Source organism: Fusarium oxysporum, chromosome VI, assembly GCF_013085055.1.
Source record: "Fusarium oxysporum Fo47 chromosome VI, complete sequence".
Classification (NCBI taxonomy): Eukaryota; Fungi; Ascomycota; class Sordariomycetes; order Hypocreales; family Nectriaceae; genus Fusarium; species Fusarium oxysporum.
In genome coordinates, this window is record NC_072845.1 from 2793852 (window position 1) to 2816347 (window position 22496).

The 22496-nt window shown below is 48.1% G+C and overlaps 6 protein-coding genes across 6 annotated transcripts; 3 read left to right on the forward strand and 3 right to left on the reverse strand.

The window, feature by feature from the left end:
- Nucleotides 1-7163: 7163 nt before the first annotated feature.
- On the reverse strand, nucleotides 7164-7935 carry FOBCDRAFT_295018 (uncharacterized protein; the record flags this gene model as incomplete). The annotated part of the gene is made up of 1 exon (XM_054705101.2): nucleotides 7164-7935. Exon 1 carries the CDS (start codon nucleotides 7917-7919, stop codon nucleotides 7164-7166), a length of 756 nt encoding a protein of 251 aa, XP_054561076.1. The 5' UTR covers nucleotides 7920-7935.
- A 2034-nt stretch (nucleotides 7936-9969) lies between these two features.
- On the forward strand, nucleotides 9970-13072 carry FOBCDRAFT_226418 (OPT oligopeptide transporter protein-domain-containing protein). The gene is made up of 3 exons (XM_031186147.3): nucleotides 9970-10799; nucleotides 10847-11744; nucleotides 11801-13072. Exons 1-3 carry the CDS (start codon nucleotides 10251-10253, stop codon nucleotides 12751-12753), a joined length of 2400 nt encoding a protein of 799 aa, XP_031037282.1. The 5' UTR covers nucleotides 9970-10250; the 3' UTR covers nucleotides 12754-13072.
- Nucleotides 13073-14172: 1100 nt separating this feature from the next.
- On the forward strand, nucleotides 14173-14491 carry FOBCDRAFT_275768 (uncharacterized protein; the record flags this gene model as incomplete). The annotated part of the gene is made up of 2 exons (XM_054705102.2): nucleotides 14173-14260; nucleotides 14346-14491. 2 exons carry the CDS (start codon nucleotides 14173-14175, stop codon nucleotides 14489-14491), a joined length of 234 nt encoding a protein of 77 aa, XP_054561077.2.
- A 279-nt stretch (nucleotides 14492-14770) lies between these two features.
- On the reverse strand, nucleotides 14771-15978 carry FOBCDRAFT_42886 (uncharacterized protein). The gene is made up of 3 exons (XM_031186145.3): nucleotides 15720-15978; nucleotides 15378-15662; nucleotides 14771-15329 (listed from the first exon to the last, which is right to left on the reverse strand). Exons 1-3 carry the CDS (start codon nucleotides 15957-15959, stop codon nucleotides 15051-15053), a joined length of 804 nt encoding a protein of 267 aa, XP_031037280.2. The 5' UTR covers nucleotides 15960-15978; the 3' UTR covers nucleotides 14771-15050.
- A 975-nt stretch (nucleotides 15979-16953) lies between these two features.
- FOBCDRAFT_42891 (uncharacterized protein) lies at nucleotides 16954-17978 on the reverse strand. Its single transcript, XM_031186144.3, has 2 exons — nucleotides 17582-17978; nucleotides 16954-17453 (listed from the first exon to the last, which is right to left on the reverse strand). The coding sequence occupies exons 1-2, from the start codon at nucleotides 17710-17712 to the stop codon at nucleotides 17024-17026; spliced, it is 561 nt and encodes a 186-aa protein (XP_031037279.2). The 5' UTR covers nucleotides 17713-17978; the 3' UTR covers nucleotides 16954-17023.
- Nucleotides 17979-18769: 791 nt separating this feature from the next.
- Nucleotides 18770-21238, forward strand: FOBCDRAFT_295021 (major facilitator superfamily domain-containing protein; the record flags this gene model as incomplete). The annotated part of the gene is made up of 2 exons (XM_031186142.3): nucleotides 18770-18914; nucleotides 18972-21238. 2 exons carry the CDS (start codon nucleotides 18770-18772, stop codon nucleotides 21014-21016), a joined length of 2190 nt encoding a protein of 729 aa, XP_031037277.2. The 3' UTR covers nucleotides 21017-21238.
- Between the last annotated feature and the right edge of the window lie 1258 nt (nucleotides 21239-22496).

The window sequence follows — 22496 nt, forward strand, 5'->3', positions numbered from 1 at the left end:
ATGCAATGCGAGGATATGGTTCTGAGAAACGGAATGCCGCCCCAAAAAATGCAAACCCCCGTATTTGATTCTGCTGTGCCCAGAAAAAAAAATGCCAATGGCAAACAGGTTGGGGAATAGGCAGAGACAGCTAGAAAGAGGGGCGTGTTATGAAGGGATGGATGGAAGAAGGCTTTGAAGTCGTGATGAAGCAGAGACTGTCCACTTGCTCCATGAAACTCAATTGGAGAACCAGGGCAGTAACGCAGAAGGCTTCAGGTCAAGCATTTCACAACAATAACAAAAATCAACTTACTGTTTCTCTTTTGTCCCTCACAATAGAATTATTATTCCCAACTCAAGGATAGGCCGGCCAGTGGTGTGGCAGCAGTGACGAATAGTGACGAGGACGGGGGACTCGGAAGACCTTCGTTTCAAGATACGTTGCTGGAGCTAACGAGGATCGGTGCGGAGCGGCCGGAAGTTGAGGACCCAATGCCACGAGGAAAATACGCGCAAGCTTAAGGTTGAATTAAAATCCTCCTCCGTAGTCCGTACTCGTAGAGAGCGAGTCCAGTTGATGATTGATTGCAGAAGTGACTGCCGGATTACCGTTGAAAGTACTCCGTAGACAGGTACCAAGCGATCCGCCGCTAAAGATCCAAAGAACCCAATTCCAAAGTGTCTTGGTGTGATTTTTTTTTTTTTTCGTCCGTTCAGAAGAAAACACTTCGGTCAAATATCGAAATTACCCAACTGTTTAGGATCTAATGCCCCAGAGTTTGAGAACTGATGCTCGATGTTGCTTGTTGTAAATATCGGTCTCATTCGTCGCTGATTCTCCGTTCGGTCGTTGTGTTTCGCATTTATTCTCTCTTGGATCGAGTAGCTCGCTTTGTCGTCGCGTGTCGTCTGGTCTCCGCTCTCGCTTTCTTTTCAGCTTGGGTGTTCAAATGTTCCCCAGACGCCACACAACCCGAAAGATTAAAAAGGAAAAAGACCGAATCTCACGTCGGCTGCGGTTGGTCGTTGATGCAGCAAACCAGAATCTACAATGTTCAAAAAGAGAGAGGGTGAAGAGGAGAAATTTCTGTTCAGTCAAGGGAGAAGTAAACGAGGGGAATCAATCACGCACAGTCAAATGAATACGAAGCAAACCCCAGAAGCGAGAAGTCAGTCACCAGCAATTGCTTGGTTAGTACGAATAGATGGGACCCTAACTCGATGGCCCTCAATCTGTCCAAACCCAAATCTTCCCGACTTTGCCCTTGTCCCTCACCTTCCATCACCGTCCGTTGTCCAAATTCCTTATCATGATCCCTACCAGCATCATCCATCCTAACATCCGCGTGGTGCGGCACGGGGTTGCGCTGACATTGGAGCAGACCATCTGACGCCGCTACGACGGGTAAATTGATGTTGGTGACCGGTAATTATGTTTGATGATGAACCGAATATCCAGATACCCAGGCCTGGGGCCTCGATAGATCTCCTGACTCCAATCTCGTGCAAGCTTTCTATGAGAGTTGGCTGTATTCTACGCAGACCACACATGGCATGATCCATAATGCCAGTCTACTATATAGTCGGACAGCCAACACCGGCTGCAGTACGACACAAGGCTCACATCAAAACTCCTTGAGTTGGATGGTAATCAAACAATTGCTTGACATGGGTGGCTGCATCAAGAACCCATCATGCCTAGCAAACCCTAGTGTATCTGGCGGTTTAAACATCGTATTGACTAGTGCACCAAAGTTAGTATCAAGACAAGCACATGCAAAGATAAACCCCTCTCATTCAGAGTGCAGGGCGACCCTGCCGAGCTGCCAACAAACAACAGGATGTGACCTATGTAGCCTATGTAAAGTTCAAACACCGTGGAGCATTACACAACACGATGTACGCATCCCACATGCTGCGCCTCAGAGGAGCCAAGTATAATCAAGTGGGTAAGTTCAATGGAACAGTTCCCCATCGTTAATAAACCCTTCCACCAACCGGGAATTTAAAGTCCTCCGTTTCCATGTGCTGTCCTCCTATCTCACACAATAAGCTAACAATTGGCTTTGCTATACGCCGATCCAAAGAGTAAAGTTATTGACTGGTTGTTGGAGGTATATCAGATATTTTGACAAAATCTAGAGTCTTGGACTTGGATGTGGGTTTCGAAACATTGAATGTCTGTGCTGTGGGCATGCTTTCCTGGCTGCAATGAGTTTAAAACAAACCAACCTCATGCCAGTCTATGATGAATTGTATGTGCTTCGTTTCAACGGCCATTGCTTGATTAGGTTAGTAGGTTACTGGACAGCTGTAATAACTTTCGGTCAGGTAAATCCCATCCTATCGTCAAAATACGATGTGCATCGCATATCCTCCTCCATACCTGAATTGAAGTCCTGCAAAGGATTCTAGGGAACTGTCTTTCTAGGTAGTTCGACCAACAGCTATACAAACCAGATAACGCAGAATTCAAGAACCCGTCTTACCATATCGGCGTCGCCTCAAACTCTATGCCGGAAGAGGGATGGAGTTGTTCCATCTCCAAGCAAAAATAACTCCAGTTACAAATCCCATCCCACGGAGCAGTGACCTTGATACGCGTCTTCTCCGTCGCCATGGCTCAATTGCCAGGGCCATCAGGGGTTAAACTTGTCTTCCCGCAGCGCCAAGCTGGATAGCAGCCCGCTACTTGGCAGAGAATGGTTAGTCCTAGTCCTCATCTGTCTTGGCGACAAAAGTTGCTGATGGAGCTTGTAAGGCTTTCTTTGGTCAGGGAATCGCTCAACAATCTCTGAGGCTCACAACGATGTGCGGACTTTCAGAGTTACCTATGGCGTCGAAAGGAACAGTACCTGAAAGGTACCTGCTGCCAACTCCCTACCTAGATCGATCGCGAATCCTGGAAACACATCCCCCCTGTCTTATTGCGCCGTACCTTGCAGAAATTAACCCACATTCCGTCACCATCCACTGAGGAGTACGTGTCGTCGAGTGTGGTTTAAGTATTAACACGTACTGACACAGAGTGAACAAGCTTTTCTTGATGATCTCCCATCCCATTTCTTTCTGGCGCTAAGAGGAAGTTTTCCTACTGCTTAGATCAGAAATTTCTTTGTTTAGGAACAAGAGGTTCCGAAACAAGCGAAATCCATATAAACTAACACTCCGGATGGCCCGGCGTTTCTTTACTGCGACTACATAATCGATGACGTAACGCCGAAAAGTGCCAGACTTTTCGAGCCCTTTTGGCACGACGGTGAAATGGACATGGGACGAGTTTGTGGTTTTCGGCCTACTAAGGAGGCCAGGGTCAGGGGTATAGACCGAGTAGTGGACGTTTTCCCAACGTGCGCGCCACGAAGCCACTCCTATTTTGGTGACGAGGCTCAGCGCTGAGCCGAATGAGGCTACTCTTCAAATACGCTTCCATGCCCCGGGATAGACCGTTCGAGCTAGTCGCCTTAGTGATTTTGCTTGATCCGCTGTAAGTCGACCAGTCATGTTATTCTCCTCTAACCTCATCGTCGATCTGCCGGGCTTACCTGGCAAGTTGTTGTTGCCGGCTACCGGCGTCAGCTATTGGATGTACTGAGACGTGCAGCGAACAAAAAACCCTTGATGAGCTGACGATATGCAGACTACAGAGCGCCATTGAACAATATTGAATACACACCGATACTTGGCATTGTGCTAAAGATTTGGGCAAGCTTGTTGCATCCGTGCCTAATCTCGCCCGCCTCGAGAGGAATGAATGAAAGTCTGTCAGGTTCTCCCTTTATTCATGGTGATGGATCCATCTACCTATCCTTTCGGGCTCGCTTCCACATACAACTGGCTTGGCGAGATCAAAGTCAAGGTGATCCCTGTTAGAAAAGCGCCCTCTCGTCTCCAGTTGGATCGTCTGCCGCAGCTCCTCATTTCACAAATCTTCCTGAAGGTTGATGGAAGCTACTAGGTTCAAGGCAACGGCGTCACGGTACGATGCATGTATTATTTCCGTCAATCCAGGGGTTCTCACCATGCACGGTTCTGGGGGTCATCACTGCTTCAGGTGGACTATTGACGATCCCTTCAATAAAATATATCTAATTGGGTGCCAGCAACTCCATAAACGACCCAGTATCACGGAGGAAAGCTAGATCCCTCATCGCGATCTCGAAAAGTTCAGACACCATTGTTTAGGGTGATCTACAACGGATATACGCCCGTTGTGTGTGCAAATCCATACTCGCTTCCATTAGGTGGGTAGTCATCGCTTAAAACTGGGTGCTGAAAAAGCACCTCTCTTGGATACTATTGGATACTCTGCCGCTAATTGACTGTCACTCCTTATATCCATCCTCGACAATAGCTTCATGCTCACTTGCAGAAATCGTGCTCGCTTCAGTTCGACGGGCGTTTTACTCCGATCTAGTGTGTCCTCGGCATCTAGGTTATCCGAACAAGCGCGCAAGGCTGAACGGTGTTGAGTACTTCTTGGTCTATCTCGTCAAGTTAATCATATCATCCTGGTTAACGTTGTGCCGTGGATGGAGAGACCCAGTAGCTAAGGAACATGGGGCGTGTGCTAAATTTGACATCGCAGGGGGCCATCAACCGGCTGGTCGACATGGGATTTCCAACATCTCGCATATTCTCGTGTGCTGTCCGTGATCCCGCCGTCAAGACATCGTCATGTTGAAATATAGCTATCTGCTCCGCTGCTAATTATGTATATGTTTGTCATGTTTGTGTGTACGTACCTTTCGCTGAGCTGGATCTGGCTGTGGTATGCCCTGATGTCTAATTAAAGCACCCAAGCGGGACAAGCTGTTTGATGAGGTGTGTAAAGATCGACGACTGTTGGGACCACTGGAATCACGACTCCTATTCCAAAGTGACCAGCATACATGTAAATCCTCGACAAGTCACAAAGCTAGTACTGTGCTGCCGCATGCTCACCGTCAAACGACGTTGTGCATGGTAAATGATGTGATATTTGGTTATGCTCCCGAGTATGTGCAGATGGCCCAACTTGCAGCCTACCTTAGGTATCGCTGCCAAGTGAATGTTGTGTCAAATCCGACATCCAATCACATAAGTGGCCTTTGCATAAGGAACAATTAACCCCCGTATAACTAAGCCTATGTGCCAGACCTACAGAATTAGTTGCCTGCAGGGTAAGCGCAGCTCATAAGATCATATAACCATTCACCTTATAAGTCCTTCGCATGTATACATATACACTACATAGCACCTACTTGGTACACTGCACTGCAACCGCAGGAAGACGTGTATCTTCGAGCGTTACGTGTGGATGTTCCAGTTCCCGGCTGAACTGTTGGGTTGTCCACTGCAATTCTGGTCGCTCAGTCTAGTACCAGACCTTTTGCAAGCCCTCACAAGAGACCATGGTTATTCTTTATACCCCCAAGCTTATCGTAACCAGTCGAATGAATGATGCTAGCAGCTAAAGGCTGAGACATTGTCTCCGATTCGAACAAAGAGCCGCACTTGTCGTTGTACAAGACTACCCGGGCTAGAGGCTGCATTGTACTACGAATAGTCTATGGGGTTGCAAATCTACTCGTTAACAAGTTAACTCTGATCCGCCACAACAAATAAAAGAAAACCATGAGAGCCTATAGTCCGCGTTGGCAAGTCATTTGTCGTGCTTGGATTGCTACACTTATCGGTGAATCAACCAATGAGACATGGATATCATGCTGTATCTGAGTAACGGAACAAGCACCGGCAAGATAAGAGCAATTAGAGAACGTACTAGAATATTACTGTAGGACAGAAAGGACAGAACTCGGAAGGTTGAAGGCCCTCGTGCGTGTGATTCACAATGTGTCAACCGGCTACTTGCATGCCCGATAATATATGTAACAGGTGTGCTGCCGCGTTCCGAAAACTCGTTGCAGAATGCGCCATCCTCCTACCAAATTTACCACTGGGAGTGAAATAAGCAGCCAAAACAAGAGAAAATGATTGCTGCTAGGACCACGATATTTAAGATATGGTTGTTCACAAGCTGGTCGGGACACTCATGCATGGATTCGACGATGAAGTCAACAGACGAACGTCAGATAATGCAATGTTAAAATTCCGAATCCCTATCGAAAGAAGAGGGTGAACCCAGACAGCTAGGGGTTCACTCAATCATGACCGAAGATTATGCCCGATGCAGTTCTGCTCGTTGAGTCAAGGCGTCGTCTCTAAGAGTCGAGAACTCTGAGATAAGTGTTTCTCAAGTCGAGGAGCAAAGGATGCACAATGTTGGTGTAGAGTGCATTCTTAACTCAGAATTGAGTCCGGGTCCGAAGTCTCCACGGCCATACGCATGAGAAACCCTTCTTTATGTTGACTATGTTGAAGGTTGAATAATGTCCTCACTAGTCATGTGACAATAATTGCTAGAGTGAAGGATTGGAACAGCACACCCTTGAGTATCTCACAAGAACAAGCCAACACCCTTGAACTTTATCTAAAGCATGAGAAGGGTTACGATCTGATATCAATGACATACAGTTTAGCTAGGTGAGAATAGTCACTTGGCCATCCAGTCTGGGCAATATGAAGCGGAGGGAATCTCCCCTCAACCAAAGCAGGCACTCGACACCATAAAATGTAATTCTTTTGCCTCAACCTTCAACATTGAACCACTACCACAACCCCGAGGAGTTTCGAGTCAAGTGTCGGACGCAGACCTTTTAGGGACAGTGAAAAACGGGCTGCTGAATACACACAATCTAATGTATGTATCGCCTGAAACGTCTCCTGTCGTTAGTCCACTTCACGAGTCACCATCTGACGTGAATGATCCCTATGATGGGTACGCCGGCGTCTCATTGAAACACAAACACAGGTAAGAAACTGCTACAACAGGCAGATAAATCTATGCATAGGACTGGTGTAACAAATTCAAGTTGTGAAAGCACCAACTCGCTCTATTGCGCAACGGCCGTCGTGAAATATTAGGCGCTAAAGACCAGATACACAATCCCGAAAGACTTCCAATATGTACCTAGGCAGGTTTGGGATTATCTGAGTGTCACAGTGAAAATTCAATCAGATCAGTTGATGCTCCAGGACAGGCACGTAGGAAATACCCACCGTACAAGAGAAAGCCCGGTGTAAACGATGCATTAATATCATTGCTTTCTTGTGACCAGTCAGTTTCCATGGATCTTTATTCAGGCGCCATCTGGAACAGTTGCAAGTGCGATGATACTGAACTCAAGATTCCCCTCAGCAGCTTTGGTAAATCTTTTGACAGTAACTTCCAATGCCTTATTGCTGAGAAGATCCTCACCATCGCCCAATGTGCCGCAATCAACGGGGCCTCCCCAACCTCCTTCAAGATCGTATAAATGACCATCTTGGCCTTTAACGAAGCTGATGAAATGATATCCGCTAGGCTCTTCGCTCGCAGGGGCTATAGTGTCACCTGTCACTGCAGCAGCCATGTGAGCCTTCTCCAACTCTATCGAGTTGTAGAGATGATTGGCGCGTTGGAGAGGCTTGAGATCTTGTGTTTCCTTAAGAATCTTATCGAGGATCGAGTTTGTGTTGATGAAGCTCTTGGCTGTGCCGTTGCTCACGCTGTGAAGGAGAGCAATGAGACCGCAAGCGTGACCTATAGTTTGTTTGTACCACACAACTGGCTCGTCTGGACCAGAGCCATCGTAACTCAGCTCCTTTGAACCTGGGTCGTTCTCACGAACGCGCGCCCACATAGGTGCAGGAGTGATGAAGACCAGAGCATGAACTGGACGAGGGATCATGGCAAGCAGCTCAGGCTCGTCAATGCTGTAGACATCGTAAAAACCGAGCTTCTCGGAAACGCCCAGGTTATGAATGAGTTTGGTGAAAACTTCTGGATTATTTTCGAGCGGAATGAATGTCTTTGTACCGTCCTTTCTGAAGGAAACTCCTGGTGTTGTTGACATGATGCCGGACGTTTTGGTAGTGGCGAGTTTAGATGCACCTTGCAAGATGTCTACCCCACGATTGCTTCCGTCAGGTTACCTTACTTATTGAAAAGGTAGGTAGAGTTGGCTGGAGTGGAAGGAAACGATAGCCTCCACTGCTGTGAAGTGAAGGTACCTAGGTAGGCAGCAGCGGTGCGTCATCTGTTGGAGTTGGCTTCCACACAAGCTGCCGCTGTAGGAAACAAACACATATACACAAGCTCGAGTGTGTGTGATTTGTAGGAGTTAATGCCAATGGCAAAGCGAATAAAGCAAATTGATACCTAGGTACATATCGCTACGGTAATGGTTGACACAACGTGGAAAGTCTCGCTACGTAGGTATTTGTCTGCGAAGTCGTGATGGATAAGCAATAGAGAACAAGATTATCCATCTTGTATTTCCATCAAGTCTTTGGCGATGATTAGTGGTGACTGGCTTCCAAGGGAAGACGTCGTAGTTGACACTACCTTCGAATATGGAACCTGAAATGACTTGAAAGCCTGTTTGTTTGCACTTATGAATCGCTGGAAATAATTTGTCATGATCCAATGCTCCCTTCCACTACAATGGCTACCTATCTTTATCCACTGTCGGCAAGATGTACGGTATGACAAAACGACAAAATTGGCTTGTGTACCTTATGTACACAAAGAGCAACCAATCAGAGCACATATATATTTCTCGGTAATTGCGTCCTTTAGGCACATTCGGTGATAGCTTTGTGGTTGTTGACGGAAGAAGAAAACCTCTTTATTCTGTCAAAGTTCACTTACACATGAACTTCAGGTGTGGTTAAATTCAGTGGGTCTTTACGGAGTACAGTTCGCCATATTTATAGCCAGGCTCAATTTAATATATCATTCGACGAACAAAAGGCCTCAAAATTCTCCATCGTTTTGCCCGAAACCACTTCATAGTTTTTTTTTGACTATGACGAACCCTGAGTTGGAATTTTCGGCAGAGATTTCAAGAGCTTTCAGTGGTCTGATCAAAGGTTCCATCATTTCTGGTTGCAATGGATGTGAGCCGAGCATAAGTTAACAAAAGTTCGCCACGTGATGGAGGCTGATCAGAGGTAAATGGAACCATCTTTGCCTTCACAAAGGACCTTTTGCAAGAAACTGATTTCCAGGTCAATTCGGTGGGACAATCAAATCAAAGATTGGACTTTTTGACATGCGGTATCTGCTGAGCAAGTTGAAAGGACGAAACGAGCAGAGGTCCTGGAATGATCCATGCCTGGTAGATTCCACCAACCTTCAACCCTCGAGTTTCCAGAAGGATTCTGGCTCTAGGACCTTGAACCCGGCATCATGGTTCAGGAGGGAATTGAAGTCTGGTTGGACCCTGAATCGATCAAGGATAGGGAAGCAATTACCCATCGTTTGACGTTCTCAGCATGATTGACAGCCGGTCGAGCCGTTTATGTTGACAAAAGTGCCAGGCTGGGCGCTGAGACACACACACACCAGTCGCTGTATTCTCACGTACATCACGGTTATCTTGTGGGCCGAGGCTAACCCCGGAGAGGCTGGAGATAAGCAGCGCTCCGAAGGCTTGAACGCCATTAGGGCCTTTGTTCATTGGGTGAATAAGATAACAGAATGGCGTGCCAATGCCTGATGTGACATCCAGGAGAAACAGGGCGTCCTAGGCGTGCTGGGCTGCCGTTGCGATAGGAAAACCTAGCCGAAGTCGAGAGGAGCCGAGCTACTATGATCGCTGAAATGGTTTAAAACACTTGGCGACTCTGCACATTGCCGCCTCGAAAGAATCGAACAAGAATACCAACGAACCAAAAGATGCTGCTTTTTCAACAAAAGGTCCGAATTTTCAGACTGAGGAACCACAGGGGGCCATCGAAGTCTGCAGTCGACAAGGTCTAGCCCGAGCCCATGCCTGATTGAGAAGGTGGTCTAGATCCAACTGTGCCGTCGCCCGCGATAGCATTGCACGAACAATCGCACTATGGCCAAAGTCGTCTAGCACCGGGTTTTAATGGCTGGTCCTAGAGTACAGCATCCAGTGTCAATGTGCGATTCGCGGGGAGCGACACTTCTCCTCAGTCTTGGGCCCTCCTTGTTCTTGGGGCCGAGATCCCCCCCGTACTGGTCCCAGGCTGTATAACCACATCTGCAAAGCAGCCGCCGCTGTCGGCTTTCTCCTTCGCTTCAACATCGTCTCTCAATACCACAAGACCAAAGGCCGTTGTTGTTGTCGCTATCATAGCGGGCTTCAAACCACGCGTCGACGTCGGTTCGCTGTCGCTGAAACAATCCATTGCTCGAGCAGAGGGTATCAATTATCATGGCGCCGTCTCTCTTTCGCAAACGCCACGAGGCCGAGGATATTATCCCAATCCCCGGCCCTCTCGAGACCGTCTCCGCTTCCGGTCGTGATTACCTCGAGAATCTACAGCAGTTCGAGAAGTCTCACAAGTTCGATCCCAATCTGCCCATCGATGACCTCACAGATGTCGACGCCGCTATCGCGACTGGAAATGCCGAGAAGGGGATTGAGATTGAGCACGCGCTCATGGAGGACAACAGTCCCTATCCCGAAGTCCGATCTGTCGTCCGAAACTACGATGTCGATGTCCCTGCCAACACCATCCGTGCCTGGACTATCGGGTTGATTCTTTGCACCATCGGTTCTGGCGTGAATATGCTCTTCTCGTTGCGAAACCCCAGTGTTACAGTCACTACCTACGTGGTCCAGCTTGTCGCCTATCCGTTAGGTCTTGGCTGGGACTTGATCATGCCCGATCGAGAATGGACCTTGTTCGGTCTCAAATTCAATCTCAAGCCCGGTAAATTCAACTACAAGGAGCATGTGGTAATTGTCGCCATGTCCAATGTATGCACAGTTTTCCTCTTCCTCATAAGCATCACTAACTCGAATAGGCGGCCTACGGTGGCGGTGTTCTCTACGCAACTGATGTACTCCTCGCGCAGCAAATCTTCTACGGCCAAAAGTTTGGCTGGGCTTTCCAGATCCTATTTGGCATCACGACTCTTTGCACTGGATATGGATTGGCTGGACTTGCCCGTCGCTTTCTGGTGTGGCCGGCTGCTATGATCTGGCCCACTGACTTGGTCAATTGTGCCTTGTTCTATACGCTTCACGATCACTCCGGCTCGGACCCTACCAAGACCAATGGCTGGAAGATGGGACGGTATAGATGGTTCTTAATCGTCGGAGCTGGAGGTTTTGTTTGGTACTGGTTCCCAGGTTGGATCTTCAAAGGTCTTTCTTACTTCACCTGGGTTTGCTGGCTTGCACCCCACAACGTCACAGTCAACAAGATTTTTGGTGGCATGACCGGCTATGGCTTGATGCCTACATCCTTCGATTGGACCGTGTACAGCGGTTACCTACAGTCCCCTCTGATCCCACCTTTCCACGCCATAGCGAACGTTCTCCTGGGTATCATTGTTTTCTTCATCTGTATTTCAATGGGCATCCACTTTACAGGTACCTGGTATGCGGATTACTTCCCAGTCCAGTCATCCGAGTCCTACGACAACACAGGCGCCATCTACAATGTTACGAGAATCCTCGACAACAACTTCCAGTTCAACGAAACAGCCTACAAGGAGTACTCGCCACTCTTCCTACCGACGCAGTTTGCTCTTTCTTACGGTCTGTCCTTTGCAGCTGTTACAGCTGTTGTTGTTCACGTTGTGCTCTACCATGGACATGAGATCTGGAGACAATTCAAGCTGGCCCGCAATCAGGAGGATGACGTTCACATGCGATTGATGAAGAAGTACCGAGATGCGGAGGATTGGTGGTATGCGAGTAAGTTTGGTGTCATTGTAACAAACCCAATACCTTTTCATACTGATACTCATCAGCTCTTTTCATCGTTATGGTTGCTATTTCCATTGGCGTGATTGCTGGTTGGCCAACTGGCTTTCCCGTCTGGGCGTACTTCATCTGCCTCCTCATTCCCGTGCTGTGGTTGATCCCTATCGGTGTTGTTCAGGCTATCACCAATATCCAGCTCGGTCTTAATGTTCTGACTGAGTTCATCATTGGCTACATGGTTCCTGGTCGCCCTATGGCCATGATGATGTTCAAGAATTACGGCTACATCTGCATGGGCCAGGCACTTTACTTTGCACAGGATCTCAAGCTTGGTCACTACATGAAGGTCCCTCCCAGAGTCATGTTTTCATCACAGCTGGTTGCCTCAATCTGGTCGGCTATTGTACAGATTTGCGTGATGAACTGGGCACTGGGACACATTCCTGACGTTTGTGCGATTGACCAGCCCAACAACTATACCTGCCCAGGTGGTCGCGTCTTCTACACAGCCTCTGTTATCTGGGGAGCCATCGGCCCCGCGCGTATATTCAGCCATGGCTCAATCTACTCATCGCTCCAGTGGTTCTGGCTGGTCGGTGCTGTCACACCAATCATCACATGGCTGCTGGCCCGCAAGTGGCCTCGTTCAATCTGGCGATACGTCAGCACCCCCCTTATCTACGGTGGTGCTGGTATGTTGCCCCCAGCCTCTGTATATATTTACCTCTGCTGGGGCATGGTCGGTGCATTCTTCAATCGCTTCGTCAAGAGAAGATACACGGGCTGGTGGCTCCAGTACAACTACGTCACTTCGGCGGCACTGGATTGTGGCCTCATCATGTCAACGATGGTGATTTTCTTCACCTTGTACCTGACGAGTGCTTCTCCCCCCAATTGGTGGGGTAACTATGGCGCTTTGGAGACGATGGACTGGAAGACCACGGCGGTCTCGAAGACAGTTCCAAAGGGCTCGTTTATTGGACCTTCAACTTGGAACTAAGTAACCAATCTTATAAACAGTCGTTCATGGGAATGGTTTTGGGAAGAAAGATTTGAATAACTGAAGGAATTTGGAGGCGTTATGGTCTAGGCTGTTTGTTACTTGGCAATGTTTCTTACTACACGTGCGAGATACCTCAATGATGATTAATGTTCACGGAATTTTCGGGAGAAGCTGGTTGGATATAAGTGGAAATTTACGAGCATTTGAATTACAGCTGTACCTTCAATTAAGATTGATGTTCATATTGTCGTTCAGAGCCGATGGGCTTTATTTACGAAGTAACTGTTATACAAGACTCAATCAGTGTAAGTGAAGAGGTGGAAGTCAAGACCTGCCACTGAAAGTCAAGACTCCGTCGATGGAAGTCAAGACTTAATCAGTGGAAGCCAGGATTCTATTAATACTGCACTGGCAGCTACATAGGATATGCATTATGGGCAAGGGGAAGAGAGAGTACAAATAAAATATGAGATAATTGACTTACTGTTTCTTATATTAAAAAGCCAAGAGGAAAAAAGAAAAGAAGAAAGTCAAAGTAAGACAGCTTAAGAGGACGTTCCTGCCTATTGTATTATACCTTCCCTTATATATGGCATATAGTACCTTAGATAGTATCACCTCCACTGTACGCCCTCCTCTGGCAACACTTACATAAGACCTGGAGATATCTACCTAGTAAGGTACTACCTATACTTATCTTAGGTACCTTACTTAGTCCATCAATACCTTACAGCAAAGCACTCATATGCATTCGTATCCTCCCAAGCCTCCAAAGGGAGGACACGAGAAACTCAACGCCCAACCCGGCACTTCTGTTTACAAAGACGCTAAGTTGGTGGGTGTTTAAGCCATCACGTGCAACTTCGCACCCACCGAATCATCGGTAGCTGTCATCCCTTTAGGGCTCACACAACAACGTTAGTCGCTGTTAATTGGTCCTTTCAGACCCAACATAACTGCGAAAAATCAAATCACATGACCATCTGTCTAATCGCCCACACACATCCCGTTCCTTTGTAAATTCGCTTCGCCAAAATAGGTCTCCCAAATTGAGAATTTCTCGATCGCCATTCAACTAACCGCCCAAACACCACAGCCAAGATGAGTACGTCGCCGCTCGTCAGCTGCTCGCGAAACGACAGCAGACGATACTTCTCCCGAGAGGATTGCAAGAGTTTTTGCTAATGCGTCTCAACAGCGAAGGGTACCTCCAGCTTCGGTAAGCGTCACAACAAGACGCACACCCTGTGCCGACGATGCGGTTAGTTCTTATGCCCTCTTGTCTCGCTGTTCAGACAGCCCTCGATCTGTGCAACGGATATTCGAAATAAAGCCGACGCCGAAAATAAACGATGCGCGAATCGAGGAATCTCTGAACGGCGGGGCTTGGAAACATCAAAGTGGACGGAAATACTGATGGAATCTCAAATAGGTCGCCGCTCTCTTCACGTTCAGAAGCATGAGTGCTCTTCTTGCGGCTACCCTGCTGCCAAGATCCGCAAGTGTATGTGAACTTCTCACAGATGGCGTCGACAAACCGATATCGAGTACTCGACGCTCTTGGACAGCATTACTGACTGCATCGACAGACAACTGGTCCGAGAAGGCTAAGCGAAGAAAGACCGTCGGTACTGGCCGCACTCGCTACCTCAAGGATGTGTCCCGACGATTCAAGAACGGTTTCCAGACTGGTACCCCCAAGGGCGCTCGAGGCGCTACCGCTGAGAAGGCCTAAATGGGGACCGCATCCCTTCTGATCCCTTCCACCACCTCTCCGGCCTACCCCTCTTCCACCACGGACGCTAGAACACCCGCTCCTTCGAGAACACACAACAGCAATGGCGGCTCATAGCATGAGCCTAGACCCAAGGACAATCTGGTTGGAACCGGAGTTAGGGTGGTGATTGGGACGGGCGGTCGTGTTTGTCGGTTCGTGGATGAAAGGAGCGTAAAGGTGCGGCTTGGAGCATGGGCATGGTGTTTTACATGTTTGAGCAAGGAAGTAAAAAAAAGAACCCTTTTGCTCTTCTGAGATTCTATAGGGTTTCGGTTACGAGGTTCTGAAATGGCATCTTGATTCTGCATGAACGTACCTGTGGCGATTGAGTGGACATTTGTGAGGAAAAGTTCTATTCGTCTGTCATGGAAATCCGCATTCTCGTGCATGATACCCTGTTGAATGAGGTATGACCTGTAAACTCAAAGGCTCTCAAGCGGCGGTTCTGAGATTAACATTCTCGCAACTGCCACGACGGTTGCTCTTGACTTTGATTTTGGTTCCTATTTCGCATCCATCATGTCCCTCTTTCAAAGACCTTAACCCCACCGTCCGCAACCACATGATATAAATACTCAGTAGCACCACCCAAGCCCTCTGCTCCAGGTCCTGTAATACGCAATACACCACTGACATCCCTCGCTGTCCCTGTATCAAGCATCCGTAGGGCCATCACCATGTCAGCTTCATGCGCTGAAGAAAGCACGAGGCTGGCGTGCTCTCGCTCAAGCGTCGTAACTTGGGTAGCAACAAGAGGCACGTCGGCTGACAGAGTGAGTAGCGTACTGTGAACAAGCTGCGAAGGATTTAGTGAGTGACGCACTTCTTCTAAGCCGAAACTTACACTGCGTAGGCTAAGAACAGCGTCTTGAAGTGTGAGACTTGTGGTTGAGTCATCGGTGACAGCGAGAAGCGCATCAAGTTGGTCGATAACAAGGATCTTACGCGACGCACGCAAATCCGCGATAGCACCTTCAATTTCCCTTTTGATGTCTGCAAGCTTCGTACTCCGAAGCGTTCTCTCTTTTCGTGTGCCTGGCACCCCGGTCTTAGCTTCACCATAGAGTCCTGAGAAACCGTCGATGAATGTGAAGCGTCCTGCTCTGCTTAGGGCATCTAAATCAAGGCCCTGGCCAATATCAGTATTTCCCTATACAAATGGTCCATTGATTTGAGAACTTGTTACCAATTTTGTAGCGCCCTCTTTCCAAAAGGCACCATCTCTCATGAAGCTCAGCAGTACGACGCCTGTGTCCTTGGCGCTCTCATCCCCATCTGTACTACCTCTCAGGTATGAATACACATGGCGCAGAACCAGCCAGTTCGCGCTTGCACCAAGCACGCTGGTGACAAGATTGAGCGAGGACTCTGGAGGTAGAGAGATGTAGGGCTCCAAAAGATGAGGTATCCGTGAAGTAGAAGCCATTTTGGGATTGAAATATTAGAGGTAATTATTGGGATGATACAAAATATTTTGAGGATTCAGTGGCACTGTGCGAGAAATTCAGTGCTTAGTGGAGCGAAAGGAACCCGTGGGTGATAGGCAAAATCAACTCCTAACTACCGCGTATTGGAAATCCTTTGAACCATAAAGTAAATGTGTGAAGAATCCTGTTCCAATCTGGAATATGAGTAAGTAGGAGTCTGTGGTAGAAGTTTATTTCCATCTGGTTCATTATGGTTTACCAACATGACACAAACTTAACCGTTCAAGGAGGGGCGAAGCTGAAAATCATTGCAAATTTAACCTTAACACTCACCACATCGCGAATTCTGTGCTCTAATCTCTAGGAGGGAATGTTCAACCTCGCCGTACCAGGACGAACTGTTCCTTTATAGAGTACCATCGCCATCAAGACTAACAAAATTCTCAAGCCTGCTAGCGCTCATAAGAAGATGGTATGTCTGTCTAACTTCCCATCTCACCCCCCTCCTTAAGACTGGAGTTTAAGCAAATCGTCAGCTGGTGACTTTCGTATAACACAAATTTATCCGTGGATTCTAGGACCTCAATAACGGTCAAGGCTCCCTTTGGATCGACAGTTTTCATTCGCCCTAACAACAACCAAGATTTAAGGTAACGAATACATCCCCCAGATAAGGACCAAGTTCAGGAAGAGATATCAACCTTAGCGTTTGTGTGTACGGCCAGTATCAAAGGCCAAGTACCAGGCTCTAGGATATGATGCCGGCTTGACCTAATGAACCCCGTCACGTCCCTCTCTGTGGTACTACTTTTCCTGGGTAAAGTGGCCGAGAGCGAATAATGACGAGCATGTCAGCAATTCGAAGCGAGTAGATTCTAGGCAACAGATACCTGTCTCCCGGCCCGACGTGTTGGTGTTGCTCGAGCATCTGTGATGGGTGTTATTGATACCGTGAGCTTCAAGATATCTGGCTGTGATATTGTTGCCATGGTTCAGAAGGCGGAAAATATCCTGGAACCGCGTCTATTATACAGATCATTGATGAGTTTTAATTGATGTTGCCTTATTTGCCAAACAGACCTCCAAAGATAGACGATCCGCCTCCTCCACCTCCACGGCCACCATGTCTCCTGGCTTCAGTTCGAATCCATTCCTTCAGAAACTCCCTGTCGGCGAGCTTTCTGGCATCCGATAGCTTGGTCGCTGTTTGTGCCTCCCCACCATCGAAACTTAAGAGCGTGGGAATGCTGGTGATCATGTAAGTCATGGCTAAGTTGGGACTTCCTGACATGATATCCGGTGAATCAAACTCAACAGTCGCGAGAGACACGCCTCCCTCCTCCTCGCCAACGCCAGACTCGACAAGATCTCTGATGAGAGGGCTTACGACTTTGCAGGTTGAGCACCATGAGGCGGTCCACAGGGTCAGCAGGGGGGTCCGGGACGATGTCGAGAGTGAAAGGTAGGTTGAGAAAGAGTCATTGTTGCGGATACTAGCTGGCGGTCAACAGACAAGCTATTTCTCGGCAGAGGGAGACAAAGACAGCGATCGACAAATGGATTGCAAGGGGGGAACATGTGCGGAGACATGTGATCTATCAAAGCAAGCAATTTGACTTACGGGGCGTATATCTGGTTCTTGGCTTGTCGCGATGTAGTCGATGAGATCAAGGCTCGCTGGAATGAACGAGGTATCGTCTGTGCCTTATTACAGAGAGGGCGGAGCCCAGTGCGTAAAGTGATTGTGTGCATTATAATCTTGGAGATGAACCACGGCCTCAATGGCCAAAGCTGAATGTGCAATCGAACCTAAAATGCTTCGGTAGAATGGAATTCAAGCGAAGATTTGGAGGTGAGACATGGTAAGACGCCCGTGCCAGAAATGATGTAATGAGCTAGCGACAGGACCCTTCACCAGGTGGGGGATGCATTGTTTACTGGGGCGGCTGCAGTGAGATGGGCCAGTGGTGAGCTTGCAAAGAGATGCTGCAGACCGCACGGGACGCCGTTTAAACAACATAAGTCGGTCACGCGTGCAGCATCTACAGAAGTGAAACTTGGTTTAACCTGGAATCGTCGTTAGTTATGGCACTGCCGCCGCTCCCGCCAAGTGGCCAACAGGATGATGGATCCTTTGTCACCAGGCCTAAAGGCATGGGAGTGGAGTTGAGCCTGGTGATCCAACGTTAACCTTACTCGCGTTATCCGTCGAGTAGTGCCAGGTAGACCGTTACGAGTCCCTTATCAGGGAGAAGCATGGATACTTATATCCTACCGTCTCCTCGCGCATTGTTTCTTTGCGATGATATATTCCTCACAGAGAGCCGGAGTGGCATCTTTTCTTGATCTTTTCCCCCCGGATTGTATGATTCCAGGCCGACGTTTGTTTTTGCCATATACCCTTCATATGGCTTGCAGCTGGTGACGACTTGAAAAACTCCACAATTATTTAGACCCTGATGCCTTTCATTGCTTCGCGACGAAACTAACTGGCTTCCCATCTCGATCACACTCACCTATAAACAAATTCCATCATCCATCATCCAATCTCCCTAACCTAGAATTTTGTTCTCAGCCTCACTTTGTTCTCCTTCGTCGAAGACGCACCCTGCATAAGAAGCTTTGTTTACCCTCTATATCATTATCCACTTGGCACCTACAATCAAAACATGTCCAACTTCTAGATTATACCCATCAAGGTCTATCCCTCGATCTACGAGCTTTCCATCGAGAACCCCTCTGAACACGTCAGAAGTGATATTTAAAACACCAATTTTCATTTGCATCCTGGCTTGAGAAAGTCCTCCTTATGCAGTCAGAGAAACCAAACGTGCCCAGGTGGCGGCGCTTCCTGGGCGGCGGCGGACCTACCGGTGCCAGGCCAGATGAATCGTACGGACCTTCCAGATGGAGCATGGGCGTTCTGAACGATAAAAAGACTATTGAAGTTCCAGGTAAGCTCAAAAGCTCCCGTGTTTCTATATCAAGTTCGCAAGACTGACACGTTATAGGTTCCGTGCTTCTGCTGGCATCACATCGTAATGAGCCTCTCGGTCTGCGAAATGTGCACGCCAGAACCTCTCATTCATCTATTCCTGCTGGCTTTCCTGTTGATACACGAAGGACATCAGCCTCATCAGCAGCAGCAGCGGCGGCGGCAGCTGCTGCCTCAGTAGCGGAGAGTCATGCTCCCGCGGACGAGAGTGACGGCAAGAAGAAAACAAGCGACGGGGCTATCATCCTAGAACCACAGCCTGAAGAATCAGGAAATGATCCTCTAAACTGGCCCGCTTGGAAACGAGACATTGCTCTTTTATCGCTCGGTTTCTACTGTATGCTCGGCGGCGGCACAACTCCCCTCATCGCTGCTGGCTTCACCGACGTTGCAGAGACATACGACGTTGATGTCGAGAGGGTCGCTTTGACCACTGGACTCTACATGATGGGCATGGGCCTCGGCTCCGTTGTATTCTCACCAACTGCTATTCTATGGGGCAAACGCCCAGTATATCTGGGCAGTGCAATCCTGTTCATTGGGACATCGCTCTGGGCAGCATGGTCTCCAAGCTTTAATTCTCTCCTCGCGGCCAGAGTCTTTCAAGGCTTTGCTGTTAGCCCTGTTGAATGCCTTCCATCAGCCACAATTGCCGAAATCTTCTTCCTCCATGAGAGAGCCTACCGGATTGGTATCTATACTCTTCTATTGCTTGGCGGCAAGAACCTGGTTCCCCTTGTCAGTGCCGTCATCATTGGCGGTCTCTCGTGGCGCTGGGTTTTTTGGATCTTGGCCATGATCATTGCCTTTGGTGCTGTACTTCTCTTCTTGTTTGTCCCGGAAACCTTCTGGGATCGCACCCCCCATGCAAGGCCTAAGCATCCATCCAAGCGGCCAAGTTTTCTTCGCCGGCTCTCATCTCGTCATGCGGTTCCGCAAACTGGCGGAGAGGGGCTACTCCAGGGTGAGCCTGGAGCGCACTTCGCAGATGCAGGCCATACTCAAGATGGACGCCAATCACCTGCTGCTCTTCATCGAGGCCGGGACCTCCATGTTGGATTTGCTGAGTCTGGTGATGCTGCTGAAGAGGCCGCAGCTCCTGTGACTCCGGTTTCGCCTCAGGCGGTAGTCCATTCGTCTGACAAAAACCCATCTTCCCCAGGTGATGTCGGTAGCACGACTGGAAGTGAGTCCATCAGTGCGTCTTTCAAGTTGGGACCAAACCTGGAGAATGACAAGTTGGATGCCTCGCGGCTCCAGGGCCCGCCCAAGATCCAGGCCTACACACACAACCTCCGTCAACAGCCTCCAAAATCCTTTGTTCAACAGCTTAAGCCCTGGCATGGAAGGCTAAACAGTGATAGCTGGCTCAAGGTCATGGTTCGCCCTTTCATTCTATTCGCATACCCAGCGGTCCTCTGGTCAGCTGCCGTGTATGCTTGTTCTGTGGGTTGGCTTATCGTCATCTCTGAGTCGATTGCCATGATATACCGCGATAAAGATTCTTATAATTTCACCGCGCTCCAGACAGGCTTAGTGTATATCTCGCCTTTTATCGGTGGTATCCTGGGAACTGGCGTGGCTGGCAAGGTCAGTGACATTATTGTCAAGATCATGTCGAGGCGTAACGGCGGTCTCTACGAGCCCGAGTTCCGTCTTGTCATGGCCCTTCCCATCCTTATCAGCACATGCATAGGCCTAATGGGCTTTGGCTGGTCGGCAGAAGAAAAAGATCATTGGATGGTTCCTACCTTCTTCTTTGGAGTTGTGTCATTTGGGTGCTCACTTGGATCAACTACATCCATCACATTCTGCGTGGACAGCTATCGCCAATACGCCGGAGAGGCTTTGGTGACGCTTAACTTTTCGAAGAATATCTTGCATGGACTTGTTTTCAGCCTCTTCGTTACGCATTGGTTGCATGGCGATGGCCCGAAGAAGGTGTATATCTGGATTGGTATAATCCAACTGCTTTTAATGCTGTGCACAATTCCTATGTACATTTACGGCAAGAGGGCACGTATGTGGACAGTTCGAGCAAACTTGATGGAGAAGTTCTGATTTCAAATGGGCATTGCTTGGAGTTTTGTCACCTTTACTGCATGAGACAAACAGCGCATCGCATGATCCTTCATTTTGACGATACGGAGTTTGTCTGTTTTGTTATTACTTACAACATATGGCCTGGCACGCGAGTGCTATTGCATTGACCACCAAGACCTAGCATGATTAGAATGATTATTTTTCTTAGTTAAGATGGCGGTTAGTGGTATTATTGAGAACAGACTTGGGCATCTATTTATTCAGCTGTCGCTGGTGATTTCTATTAAAACCTCAAGCAATAAGAGACTAGCCTAAGCCGTTTGACAGTTGCTTCCCACATCTTTACCTTGATGAATGCCCCTCCACCTGGTTCCGGTCTGAACTTACCACAATGCAGCGGGACATGTAGCTGGAGTCTACCCCTATCAACTTTCGTCACATGCACAGACCTGACAAGCACAATAATGAGAAGTCATCAGGTGATGTCGCGACTAAATGGCGTTTAGAGGCTCTCCCCTACTATACGTAAGGGATACGCCCTGAGCCAGCAACGTTTTATGGTAATTAAGTATTATAGGATTAGCTTTGATCATTACGAGTTCTGACAAGGGGCTAGAATTTTTAGAATCAATTATCATTCACCGAACGCTGCCTATTTATTTCTGTTTACCCCCTGATGCTCAACCTCCAGATTTCAGACCATCAACCACGATAAGTGGCTCACGGCTCGAAGAGCGTTGTTTGGAAAAGAAAGAGCTCATTAGAGCACACGACGCAATAGTCTCCGAGCGATGTCAACTTCTTACGATCAAGCTTGATTACAGTTACACAACCCGCATCAAACGATACCATAGCCTCTCTGGAGGACTTCTCAGGTGATCATGATCAACTCATTGCCTACCATTTCATGTACACCATGATAACAAAGTTTGAAATAATACTGAAGTACATGTGAATCATTACGAAACACCGCCATCTTGCGCGTAAAAGTGCCAGTTTCGTCTGTATCTAAGCTCGAATGCTCAGGCAACGGTTTGGCGGATAATGACCGCGATTACCAAGCCGCTGATTAATTTTTGATATCAAAATGAGATCGAGACTGAGGGCTCAAAGTAGTGGGACGCATATACCGTGCATCACACTCATAATACCTTTTTAAGGTGGCAAGCTGGTGTTTGTCAGTCCGATGATGCATGTTATGGCGCTTCCTGAGAGATAAACTCATCACCGTGGTCTAACCGAGTTCTTGTTGCTGAAGGATGAATATTAGGAATGATTAGACTGGGAAATAATTTCACATTAGCGAGAAACTTGAAATACAAGTTGACGTTGCGGGAATAAGCTATACTTCAGGATACTCTGGGCCTATAGTGTGTTTTGTGTTCTTGTAGCAAACGAGGAACAGCAGCGCGTTCTCTTCATTTGTTCCTTTCCTTTTATACTCGGACAATTTTGTGCAAAATGCTGATGTTTTTGTGAAATGCTCCTGATGGTATAT